The sequence below is a fragment of the Mustelus asterias genome, chromosome 3 (assembly GCF_964213995.1).
Source record: "Mustelus asterias chromosome 3, sMusAst1.hap1.1, whole genome shotgun sequence".
Classification (NCBI taxonomy): domain Eukaryota; kingdom Metazoa; phylum Chordata; class Chondrichthyes; order Carcharhiniformes; family Triakidae; genus Mustelus; species Mustelus asterias.
The window spans coordinates 27,845,541-27,859,297 of NC_135803.1; the positions used below are offsets into that span (position 1 = coordinate 27,845,541).

Here is a 13,757-nt window from a genome sequence, read left to right on the forward strand (position 1 = left end):
GGAGCATTATAAAACAAAGTGTTAAAAGCAAACCACAGAATCATAGAATTCCTAAATTACAGAAGGAGGCCATTTGGCCCATTGAGTCTGCACCGAGTCTCTAACAGAATATCTCACCCAACCCTCTCTCCTGTCCTATCCCCATAACTCCACACATTTACCATGGCTAACTATTCTAACCTACACATCTCGGGACACTGAGGGGCAATTTAGTGTCGCCAATCCACCTAACCTGCACATCTTTTGACTGATGGAGATATTAGATCAAGTTTTGTCCAAAAGACAGGTTTTAAGGAGTGTCTTAGAATCATAGAATCCCTACAGTACAGAATGTGGCTTTTTCTTAAAAGAAGAAAATGAAGTAAAGACACAGAGAGGCTAAGAGAGGTGGACGGGGTGGGGGGCATTTCACGACTTAGGGTCTTGAAGACTCAGGCGGTGAATTAAATGTTCTGACAAGGTGGGGAAAATATGACACCAGCTTTGCTTAGTCTATCTGAAATACTGGGCGAGATTTTCCAGCCACGCTCAACCCAAGACTGGAAAATTCCGCCCGAGGTCAATGAACCTTTGTATGGTCCTGTCCTGCCTGCTATGATTTCCGTGGCAGGCGGGATGGGAAATTCCATCCACTGGCTCCTTTTTGCTGTGTGAAATAGTCAGCTACTGTGTAAAGATAGAAATATCAGACTCCATCTTACTCTCTCAGGTAACTGGACAAAGAGTTTCAAATGTGGCTTTTGAAAAGAATATTTCTTGGAAATCTCAGAATTTCTGCTATTCAACTGAAACTGCACGGGCGGGATTTTCCAGCCGCACTCGCCCCGAAACTGGAAAATCCCACCCGAGGTCAATGGACCTTTGCATGGTCCGTGTCCCACCCGCTACAATTCCCATGGTGGGAAAATTCCACCCCACATGTTTAAAGGGGGAGCTGGAATTATTTTTCATTGCAGATTAAGGGAAAAAACAGAAAAAATCCTTTTCAAACATATGAAGGGGAACGTTTGGATATGTGACCATGTAGTTTTACCATTCTTAAAAAAATAAGCTGCGGTTGTGGACAGTAGTTTCCAGTCTGTGATAATTGGGTGGAATTTTCCTCTTCCGCCCGCCATGGGAATCGTAGCGGGCGGGGGCGGACCATGCAAAGGTCCATTGATCTCGGGTGGGATTTTCCAGTCTTGGGGCGAACGCAGGTGGAAAATCAGTCACCAGGGTAACAGTCAGATGGTGAAATTACTCTCTTAATGAAAAATGAGAGAATGCTAATTGCATTCATGAAGGGGCGGCACGGTAGCACAGTGGTTAGCACTGCTGCTTCACAGCTCCAGAGACCTGGGTTCGATTCCCGGCTTGGGTCATTGTCTGTGTGGAGTTTGCACATTCTCCTCGTGTCTGCGTGGGTTTTCTCCGGGTGCTCCGGTTTCCTCCCACAGTCCAAAGATGTGCGGGTTAGGTTGATTGGCCATGCTAAAATTGCCCTTAGTGTCCTGAGATGCGTAAGTTAGAGGGATTAGTGGGTAAATATGTAGGGATATGGGGGTAGGGCCTGGGTGGGATTGTGGTCGGTGCAGACTCGATGGGCCGAATGGCCTCTTTCTGTGCTGTAGGGTTTCTATGATTTCTATGAATTATTCTCTAATTAATAGCTCTAAACAAAATTTTTTAAAAATCTGTGGAAATACATGAAATTAGTCAGCGGGTATCTCTTAAATGTCTATTGTCCTTAGAATTGCTTTCTTCTTAGAAATTGCATCCTTTAAAGTTGCATGTTCCTGCAATTTTACTACAGGTTTGTTGATTGATCGATTTTCTTAAGTTATTATAGTCTTGAAAATACAAAGGTTCTGATGTAAGCAAACCACAGCGACCCGGCAGTGGATTGACTACAAGTCCATATACACTTCCAATGATTTAACTTTTACATTCATCATAAACCTGAAAGGGATTTTACGTTGATCTCTACATAGAAACATATCAGAGGCTGTCATCACTCAGCAGGGAACAGGACTTTTTCAGCATCCATCCAACAACTTAGGTGAGAATGTATGGCTCCTAATGCACATTCTGTCAACCTAAGATAAACGGGAAACCAAGGGAGCAAATAATTTTTTATTATCGCGGGGTTTAAGGAAATACGCTGTTAAGTGCCCGTTTGTCACTGTCGCGGACACAATTTAAATCAACGGTACTGACATTCCGACTGTGCTCTCATTTGGTAAATGTTACAGCAGAGAGAACTTACATCACTACACTGCCGACTGGAAGAGAAGAGAGTCCTCACGTTTGAACCAAAGCCAATTATGTTCAGCAATGTTCCAGGTGGTAAACTTTTAATAACAACCACCATGGCTTCCTAGAAATGAAGAAAAAAGAAAGCAGTAGGTTTGACAGCCGTGCATCTGACATTATCACGTTTATACATATTGTACATATAGAGGATAAGCTTTAAGTAAGGGCTTGGTGGATAAACCAGCAGGCTATGCCAAAATATTTTCCATTCTGCTGTCAAAATCTCAGAACCTAGTGACTGGTAGAACAGGAGCACCCATCCAGGCCCCACAATGAAAGTCATGGCTCCCCTTATCCTTGTCTCTCTCCTTTTAGCTTCTCTAAGACCCTCTCTGTCTTGGCCAATTAACTCCAAGCTGGTGGATGGCACAAGATGCCCTTCCCTTACCAGCAGCCACTCTGTGTCCATTCCTCTGGGGAACGAGGGGGATGGGGGTGAGGAAGGTCGGAAGTCAGAGATCTCAAAGAATAAGTGCAATCAAGGATTGCAGGAAGTTGGTGAGCACAGGGGATGGTGGGAGGAGGGGTTAGGGTTGGGGGTGCTGAGGGTGAGTGGTGAGTGAGGTAGGAAGTCAAAAAGAAAATAGTGGCTGGGGGGTGGAGGGGACAGTAAGAGATCACAGAGGTGAGGCTCAGAGATTGCAGCAGAGGGGATGAAGATTGGAGATCATGAAGGATGTCAATCACTGATTGCAGTAAATGGAATGCAGAGATTGCAGAGGATGCGAGTTGGAGATTGGGGATGAAGTTAGGGATGACGGGGGCGGGAATATTGGACTTCATGTGGTACAAATGGCAGAAGTTAGCTTGGGAATTGAGGGAAGTACTCTTGTCCATAAGCACTGCTATAAATACACGATCACCCCTTCTTGCCTTGTAGTCCCTCCTAGCTGCCAGAATTCCCAAACCATAGGAAATCCAGCTTCACGGTTTCAAATGAAATGCAATTAGAATGGAGGGTCACACACTCCTTCAATGATTGCAATGACCTACCTGCTTATTTGTTGCCTGTGTGCATTAAAACTTGATGTATGCAGGTTAAAAGTGAGCTGGAATCAGGTTTGAGAATTTTCATATTTTTACTTCCCCTCAACTCAAGTATCCTTGGGGTTTCGGATTCCCCCAAAATCTCAGACAAGTAGTCTGACAACATTAAGGCAGCAATGAAGATGAGAAAATTGGTGGAGGGTTAGAGCTGAGTGTCAAAGGGCAACATGTGAATGAAGAAGAGGCGGGGTCAAAGGAAAGAGCCTACTGGGACTCCAAAGGTTACATGTGGGAACTGAAGCCATTGCTGGAGAGGCACTGGCTATGATCAGACGAACAAGCATAGAGAACAGCTGAACAGCATTATGGGCTGTAGAAAGGTCAAGAGGGATGAGGAGGAATAGTGCACCATAGTTAGGAACACACTCGATGTCTCTGAAACTTTGGTTTGGATGCTTTCGGGAAATGGAAACCTAATTGCAAAGATTCCCAATTAGACTTCAAGAACAAAACTCATTCCCCTGAATGATGTTGATTTTATAACGGTGATTGCAACTGGAATTGGGGAAATGGTTGTTATTCTGGGAGACGAACTTAAAAAAAAAATTAGGGCCAGAATTTTCCGTCCGTTCATGCCCCACAGCCAGTGCATGTGAGGATGGAAAATTTGGCGCTCAGAGAATCCCGCTGGTGTCAAAGGCCAGAAAACAACAACCTGGATATATGTTTGATTTATATATAATAAATAGATTTACTATATCATTTGAAGATGGAGGCAGGCTGAAGCCGAGGCTGGCTAAAAGCTTACTTCTGTTCACTGAGATATCAATACAGTTCGGCAGATCAGCCCCCTAACCTGCATCCCCTACCTACCTTACACCCCCTCAACTTTCCCAAACTCCCTCAACCCACAACCTCCCTCCAAAACTACCTATCCATTTACCCCTCCATAACTAACTCTCTATAGCCCCTCCCACCCCCCCAACCTAATCATTATATACAAAATCCACGAGCTATTTTGGTACGAAAAACAGAATTGCAGAGAATTTCTTAAATACAGAGAGATTGGAAAATGGTCAGTCCAAAAGCGACCTGGGAAGGCAAATAGTATATTAGCTTATTATTGCAAGGGGGTTTGAGTATAGGGATAAGGAAGTGTTGCTGCAGTTGTATATTGATGAGGCTACACCTGGAGTATTGTGTACAATTTTTGTCTTCTTACCTAAGAAAGGATACATTGGCCATAGAGGGAATGCACTGAAGGTTCACCAGACTAATCTTGGGGATAGTAGGATTATCCTGTGAGATTGAGGAGTCTAGGTTATATTCTCGAGAGTTTACCAGAATGAGAGGTGATCTCATTGCCATGTACAACATTCTTACAAGGCTTGAAAGGGTAGATGCAGAAAGGACGCTTCCCCTCCCAGACTGGGGGCTGTAGAACCAGCAGACTATCTCAGAATAAGTGGTAGGCCAGGATAAGGATGAATTTCTTCAATTAGAGGATGGTGAAACTTTGAAATTCTCTACTCCAGGGTGCTGTGGAGGCTTAGATATCGAAAATATTCAAAGCGGAGTTTGATAGATTTCCAGAAACCAATGACTTTCAGATACCAATGATATTAAGGATTATGGGGACATTGTGGGAAGTGGTTGGAGGTGGGAGATCAGCTATTACCTAGTTAAATGATGGAATAGGCTCAAAGGGCTGAATGGCTTACTCTGTTCCCTATTCCCTAAGTTATTTGAAACTCTTTGAAAATAAATCGATCAAATTAAACAAACAATGCTTTAAAGTTGTTTAGAAACTACTATCCTTTTTGAAATTCATAAATTAGCAAATATAAACAGGCCTACATTCCCTAGACAGCTGTGTAAATAAACCCTGCTGAGCTTAATCCATTGGTGATTTGAGAGACAGCCAAATAATCAAACTGATATTTCCCTAAGCAACTGTATAAACAAACCCTGCTGAGTTAAATCCATTAGAGCCTTTGAAGACTGCCAAAAGCTCAGACATGGGTCAAAACCTTGAAAATGCCAAACAGATCATTGAGCTGAGTCTCATGCAAGAAATGATGCAATGGGGACATATCACACAATCAGTCTGAATTTCAAACAGGCTATTCTTTCACTGTTGTATTGTGCAGATTAGTACTTCATCCAGTGGATAATCTACTCTCATGAATCTAAAGACTTTTCAACTTTCACAATGCTGTTCCTTCTCTTTACAGCTTGCCAAATATCAGAAGGAACAACCTGGCAACCGTATTATTTTGATAGTCACTTACCATTTCAAATTACAGCACTATCATCACTCATTTTAGTAAAACCACATGCAACTACGCATTTCATAACGACATGTAAAGTCAGCAATTCATTCTGTACTGACCTTTCATACAGTTTCGACCTCCAAACCATGGCTCATCAGTGACTTAAAACACCTACCAAAACCCACCTGCCTCCATCACATGCCCAAAATCTGTCTAAAACCAATGAGATGTGCAAGAAGGTGAACATGGATTTGTGGTCAGTGGAAAAATAATGGCGATCTCTGTGGTGTTGAATTCACTTTACCCAATATTGATTTGAATCTGACCCCAAGTCAAGGGGATCTCCAGCCATCCAACAACACTGATCTCATCAAGCAGTGTGTATAGCCAATCACATTAACAAATCTTTAATAGACAGCAAGCCAATAAGTAAAAGGCATTGGTTATCTTTCATTTTAAGATCATTTTACAGACAGCGTTTTTCAAATGTTACATTTCAAATCTTAATGGATGCCATTCCATAAATATCAAATTAGTTATTTTTTCCCCCAAGGCCAGAGAAGCTGTTCAGTTGCAATTTGGAACTTAATGCACCATTTAAAGCCCAGTTGCACCCATTCAACATGGTGCAACTTTTCCCAATGGTTTTTACAGCGAGACTAATAGAATAAAAGTAGAAGTTCTTATCAATTCAGTGATTTTGAATGGTTTCAGTTCTGAGGACTTCAACAACATACCCTACATAATTGTGTAAAACCACTGACAGCAATTTCTGGATTTCCACATTTAACGCGCCTACAGAGATTCCAGAGGTTGCTGTCAATTTCAGAGGAGTAATGATAGTGAACATCACAAAATCCCATCACAAAACCTTGACCATTTTAAAATTCATGTATATTTCTAAGTAACCCACTTTTATTTTCTCTATATTAATGCCACTCATGCTGCCACTTCTGTCAATAAGGAATATAATCTCTCTGGTCACATTTCCAAAATCAGTTGGGATGCCATGGAGATCAGGGCAAAAGTTCAGCATCAGCACAGGATTGAATGCAATGTCTTTATGAAAGCGCTTCCGCACAAAATCAACCTGCAAGAAGACAACACACATTCTCATCAATGCCTCTGATAGTTGCACTATTATTTTCACACGTCATAACATAACAGAATTACAGGCGGAATAATAGAATGTTAGCAATCATACTTACCTTTATCTACTAACTTGTGTCAAAGCATGTCAATGCAAGCCATACAATTCAAATGTCAGAAACAAATTCTATAACATCAACCTCCCACAAACAACAGTAAAGAAAATTATCACCTATTGTTTTGGGCTGCGATTTTCCAGCAGCGTCACACCCGGCACAGAATGCATTCGAGCAGAGCGGGGCCGGAGAATTGCGGGTGAGGGGTTTAGCATGTTTATCATTATTATTATTTATTTATTAGTCACATGTAGGCTTACATTAACACTGCAATGAAGTTACTGTGAAAATCCCCTAGTTGCCACACTCCGCACCTGTTCGGGTACACTGAGGGAGAATTTAGCATGGCCAATGCACATAACCAGCACATTTTCAGATTTTGGGAGGAAACCGGAGCATCCGGAGGAAACCTATGCAGACGCAGGGAGAATGTGCAAACTCCATAAAGGCAGTGACCCAAGCCGGGAATCAAACCCAGGTCCCTGGCACTGTGAGACAGCAGTGCTAACCAATGTGCCACTGTGCCGCTGGATGTTCTGGGCCAGCGCAAAACGTCATCGGTATCTTCCCACCTACTGCTCCCGGACGTAATCTGGTTCCCGCCCTTACTGGGAGGGAATCCGATCAGCATATTTAAATGAGCATTCAAATATGCTGAGTCCATTCGAGGCCAGATTTTCACTGCTCCTGGGATTTTCCAATCCTCGGGCACAATGGGAGCTTGGCGAGGATCACTGCTAGTCTCCACAAATGGAGACAAGGCATGATGGCCATGATGGGGCAGTGAAATCCCCAGTGGTCAAGGGCAACTGGCACTCTGGCAGTGCCAACCCAATGCTGGTGAGCTTTGTTTGGTAGGGAGGTAGGTAAATATCCCTTCAATGAGGTTGGGGGGAGATCCCCAATATCTGTGGAGGGATGGAGAGGGTCCTCAATTTCAGTTTGAGATCAGAGTGTGTAAGTGGAACCCCTAATGGGGTGGTAAGATTTTTAAACCAGTAGACATTAAGGCATGGAAAGAACTAGCAGCATTCAGCTAAACGACATTTAAAATACGTTTTTGAGCTAACAAGAAACAATTTACACATATGAAATGCAGTAATTGATTCAAACAAGTGATTATGTTTGTAAAACACATATGCTGATATTTTGAATATATTATTATTGATTTTGAGGAATATTATTCGCTTTGGCAAGAGCAATTTACTGCAACGCATCAAGGTAAAAAGACATTAGGATGAAGCCATATTTCAAGAGAATAATTGAGCCTTGGAAACATGCAAGTTTTATCAGTAAAGCTTTGGATGAAAGGAACATATAGAACACTTAATCATATTTCATGAATAGGGTTTTTTCACTGTCCAGATGAGATGGACTGGTGCCCAGACATGGTGTCACGAGTTAGTCTGGTTAGACAGTGACCTTTAAGGGAACACATGAGAACATTTATTTGAACTCTGGGCTGAGCATCTTAGGTTACTGGGCAACCAGGGAATGCAGTCAGCCAAGACAGGAGTCAGCTTCCGGATTTCATGGACGAATAAAATACCGTTACGCTGAGGAGTGGAATGTGATTGGCTAAAGTATTTGACATGCATTCTTGTTGATTTGCGTATCGTGATTGATTTAAAGTTACTGAAAGGCGGGAATGATTGATAAGAAAGAACTATAATTGATCTGTTTTTAGAAACATGGAAAAACTACAGCACAAAACAGGCCCTTCGGCCCCACAAGTTGCGCCGAACATATCCCTACCTTTTAGGCCTACCTATAACCCTCCATCCTATTAAGTCCCATGTACTCATCCAGGAGTCTCTTAAAAGACCCTATTGAGTTTGCCTCCACCACCACTGATGGCAGCCCATTCCACTCGCCCACCACCCTCTGTGTGAAAAACTTACCCCTAACATTTCCCCTGTACCTACCCCCCAGCACCCTAAACCTGTGTCCTCGCATAGCAGCCATTTCCACCCTGGGAAAAAGCCTCTGAGAGTCCACCTGATCTATGCCTCTCAACATCTTATATACCTCTATTAGGTTTCCTCTCATCCTACGTCTCTCCAAGGAGAAAAGACCGAGCTCCCTCAGCCTATCCTCACAAGGCACGCCACTCAATCCAGGCAACATCCTTGTAAATCGCCTCTGCACCCTTTCAATCTTTTCCACATCCTTCCTGTAATGAGGCGACCAGAACTGAGCACAGTACTCCAAGTGGGGTCTGACGAGGGTCTTATATAGCTGCATCATTATCCCCCGACTCCTAAACTCAATCCCTCGATTGATAAAGGCCAGCACACCATACGCCTTCTTAACCACCTCCTCCACCTGCGGGGCCGATTTTAGAGTCCTATGGACCCGGACCCCAAGGTTCTTCTGATCCTCTACAGTACTAAGAGTCTTTCCCTTTATATTGTACTCCTTCATCCCATTTGATCCACCAAAATGGACCACTACGCATTTATCTGGGTTGAAGTCCATCTGCCACTTCTCCGCCCATTCTTGCATCCTATCCATGTCCCTCTGTAACTTCTGACATCCCTCCAGACTATCCACAACCCCACCAACCTTCGTGTCGTCGGCAAACTTACCAACCCATCCCTCCACTTCCTCATCCAGGTCATTTATGAAAATGACAAACAGCAAGGGTCCCAGAACAGATCCCTGGGGCACACCACTGGTGACCGACCTCCATTTAGAAAAAGACCCATCTATACCCACTCTCTGCCTCCTTTGGGCAAGCCAGTTCTGTATCCACAGGGCAGCAGCCCCTTGGATCCCATGCCCTCTCACTTTTTCTAGAAGCCTTGCATGGGGGACCTTATCGAACGCCTTGCTAAAATCCATATAAACCACATCTACCGCTTTCTCTTCGTCAATGTGTTTAGTCACATTTTCGAAGAACTCCACCAGGCTCATAAGGCACGATCTGCCTTTGACAAAGCCATGCTGAGTATTCTTGAGCATACTAAACCTCTCTAAATGCTCATAAATCTTGTCCCTCAGGATCTTCTCCATCTGCTTACCAACCACTGAGGTTAGACTCACCAGTCGGTAATTTCCTGGGCTATCCCTATTCCCCTTCTGAAAATAGGAACCACATCCGCAATCCTCCAATCCTCTGGCACCTCTCCCATCTCCATCGACGACGCAAACATCATCACCAGAGGCTCTGCAATCTCTTCCCTCGCCTCCCACAGTAACCTGGGGTACATCCCATCTGGACCTGGCGACTTATCTATCTTGATGCCATTCAAAGATTCCAGCACAACCTCTTTGTTAAAGTCCACATGCTCAATCTTTTCAGTCCACTGCAAGCCCGCAGTACATCCATCATGTCCTTCTCCTCTGTGAAAACTGAGGCAAAATACTCATTAAGCACCTCTGCCATTTCTACTGGTTCCGTACAGATTTTCCCGCCTTCACCTTTTATAGGCCCTATTCCTTCACATCTCATCCTTTTACTCTTCACATATTTATAGAACGCCTTAGGGTTTTCCTTAATCCTACCTGCCAAGGCCTTCTCGTGACCCCTTCTGGCTCTCCTAATTTCCTTCTTTAGTCCCTTCCTACAAGCCGTATACTCATCTAGATCCCTATCTTTGCCAAGCTCTCTGAACCTTCTGTACGTTTTCCTTTTCTTCTCGACTAGGTCCCGCACAGCTTTCGTGCACCACGGTTCCTTTAACCTACCAACTCCTCCCTGTCTGCTCGGAACGTTGTCCTGTAGAACTCTAGACAGACATTCCTTGAAAAACTGCCACCTCTCTTCAGTACATTTCCCCGAGAATACTTCCTTCCAATTTACTCCTCTAATTTGCTGCCTTATGTCTTCATATTTCCCCTTACTCCATATAAATGCTTTCCTAGCTTGCCTGATCCTCTCGTTTTCCAATGCAAGCATAATGGAGATAGAGTTATGATTGCTATCCCCAAGATGCTCTCCCACTGAGAGATCTGACACCTGTCCAGGTTCATTGGTCAGTATCAGATCAAGTACAGCCTCTCCTCTTGTAGGCTTGGGACACATGCTGTGTCAGGAAACCCTCCTGAACACACCTAATGAACTCCTCCCCATCCAATCCCCTTACCCTAGGGATATTCCAATCTATGTTTGGGAAATTAAAGTCTCCCATCACAACAACTCTGCTATTATGGCAACTCTCCAGGATCTGTTTCCCTATCTGCTCCTCCACCTCCCTGTTACTATTGGGCGGCCTATAGAAAACTCCCAGCAAAGTGATCGACCCCTTCCCACTCCGAACTTCCACCCACAGAGACTCTGCAGACAATCCCTCCACAGCATACACCTTCTCTACAGCTGTGACACTATCCCTGATCAGCAGTGCCACTCCACCCTCCTAACATGAATGTAACATGATTGTACATGTTAGATTCATCAGAGAGGTTTTGCTGCTCTATGTCAGAACTACTTAACCCTTTGATGAACTTCTGGCGGCTGCTGGTTTAAATAAAGTTACATCTTTATACAGAGATACCTGCCTCGTGAGTCTTGTATTGTCTAAACTTTGGGTAGTAGCGGTCACCTTGGGTACCCCACCAATAGTCTTCTCTTTAAAAATGGTGTCCGATCTCTGTGAAGCCAGGCATTACACCAGTTTTCTTGTCTGAAATAACACTTAGTCATTTTTTAGAAAAATTCCGCCCTTGATAGCATTGGTTGAGAGAAGAAAGTTGAGATAAGTTGAACTTTATTCCATTATGTTTAAAATTGGCATCACTGGCTGGGCCTGCATTTATTATTCATCCTTAATTGCCCTCTATTTCAGGTATAGGCCAGACCAGATGAAAATGGCAGATTTCCTTCTCTAAAGGATATTAGTGAGCCAAAGGGGTTTTTAATGACAGTTCACAATGGTTTCATGGTCATCAGTAAGCTTTTAATTCCAGATTTTTATTGAATTCAAATTTCACCATCGGCCATGGTGGGATTTGAACACAGGTGTCCAGATCTTGCCCTGGCTCTCTGGATTACGACACCACCAGCTCCCCATATAACCAAAGCTCTTAGACTATGAAGAAAATGGAATTTAGCCTTAGGTTTTGCCTTGTGAATGTGCATAATTACTTTCTATTTGCTCAGGGAGTAACACATGGTATATTTAAGAATAGCAAATTTTAGGTTTGTTGAGTGTTTGTTTACTCAAGTGTCTTTGGTGCAAGCTTCAAAATCCTTGTCCTTTCTCTGAAATTGGGCAGATAAAAGTTAAGTGAATGGCATTAGGTTTCCTTCAGAGTCATATATAAATTTGAGATGGCCAATCAACTTATTCTTTCTTTAATGGATTGATTATTGATACATCTTGAAGCTGCTCCATGGCTGTGGGTCATTAATATGTTATTTGTGTTGCAGAGCAAGGGACAAAGGAATGTTTTATTATAATGGGGATGAAAGTCTGCTATCTCCTAATCTGCTATAATCTGTTACACATTTATGTATTAAACCCAGGCTGATTTAAGTTGTTCACACGTTGCTTCATTTGAATTATTTAACTCTTGATCCCTTTACCAATCAAGAACCTATCTATCTCTGTCTTAAATACACTCAATGACTTGGCATCCACAGCCTTCTGTGGCAATTAATTCTACAGATTCACCACCCTCTGGCTGAAGAAATTCCTCCTCTTCTCAGTTCTAAAGGATCCTCCCTTAACTCTGAGGCTGTACCCTCGGATCCTCGTCTCACTTACTAATGGAAACATCTTCCCCATGTTCACTCTATCCAGGCCTTTCATTATTCTGTAAATTTCAATGAGATTCCCCCCTCATTCTTCAAAACTCCATCGAGTACAGACCCAGAGTCCTCAGATGCTCCTCGTATGTCAAGCTTTTCATTCCCGGGATCATTCTCATGAACCTCCTCTGGATCCTCTTCAAGGCCAGCACATCTTTCCTTAGATACAAGGCCCAAAACTGCTTGCAATATTCTAAATGTGGTCTCACCAGAGCCTTATAAAGTCTCAGCAGTACATCCCTGCTTTTGTATTCTAGCCCTCTCAAAATGAATGCTAACATTGCATTTGCTTTCCTAAGTACCAAGTCAACCTGCAAATTAACCTTAAGAGAATCCTGAACTAAGACTCCCAAGTCCCCTTGCACTTCCAATTTCTGAATTCTCTTCCCATTTAGAAAATAGTCTACCCCTCTATTCTTCCTACCAAAGTGCATAACCTCACATATCTCCACGCTGTATTTCATCTGACACTTCTTTGCTACTCTCCTAATCTGTCCAAGTCCTTCTGCAGCCTCCCTGCCTCTTCAATACAAACCTGTCCCTCTGTCTCTCTTTGTTGTGATAATATTATTGCAAGTATTCAGCCAGCTTAGTTTTTTTCTCTGTCCAAAGGCGAATGCCTCTCTTGTTAAGAATTAACAGGGTCAATATAAATTCTGGTGCTTTGTAAATTTGCTCCAGTTGTTAATTTTTCTAAAAGATTATTCTTATATGAATTCCAAAAAAAAGCCTGTGGCAATGATGTGGCTTTTGTAAAGAAAAAAGCCATGCTCCCCATGCATGTGTTATTTTGAAAGGCTGGTTTTTACCTTTTTGTCCGCATTAGAGTCTTTCTTCATTGTTTTGCTGAAGTCCCGTCTGTTTTTAATGTGTTGTTCATACTCCTCAAAACTCATGCTGCCTTCCTCCAGCACAAGGTGCGGAACGTGAGGCTCTTGTAGAACAGAAAAGCACAACATGTGTCAATTTACACTGCCTCTGAAAATAAAATCGATCGTGTACCTTGCATTTCCCCCTTCTCACAGGAATGTTAGATGTTGAAACTGAATTCAACATTTTGGTTAAATCCCTTTCACTCTCTTTATTCCCCTTCCATTTGGGTGAAAATAGGGATAGACGTGGAAGTATAATGTAATACAAAGTATGTATTCAGCTCCTCTGATGACTTGGAGGGCAAATGCTCCACTTGCCTCGAGACTGAGTTAAAGGCCAGATTGGATCTCAGAATGGCATTGAGTTGAACCT

General features: G+C 43.0%; 1 protein-coding gene across 7 annotated transcripts in view; it reads right to left on the reverse strand.

Annotated features, from left to right (window-relative positions):
- The window catches only part of vwa5b2 (von Willebrand factor A domain containing 5B2), a 142,971-nt gene that overhangs the window by 45,531 nt on the left and 83,683 nt on the right, over positions 1 to 13,757 (reverse strand). For all 7 annotated transcript variants that reach the window (XM_078206583.1, XM_078206567.1, XM_078206596.1 and 4 more), the window contains 3 exons: positions 13,322 to 13,446; positions 6,469 to 6,645; positions 2,249 to 2,359 (listed from right to left, as the gene is read on the reverse strand). In XM_078206583.1, coding sequence (XP_078062709.1) covers positions 2,249 to 2,359; positions 6,469 to 6,645; positions 13,322 to 13,446 — 413 coding nt within the window. The remainder of the gene's footprint in view (positions 1 to 2,248; positions 2,360 to 6,468; positions 6,646 to 13,321; positions 13,447 to 13,757) is intronic.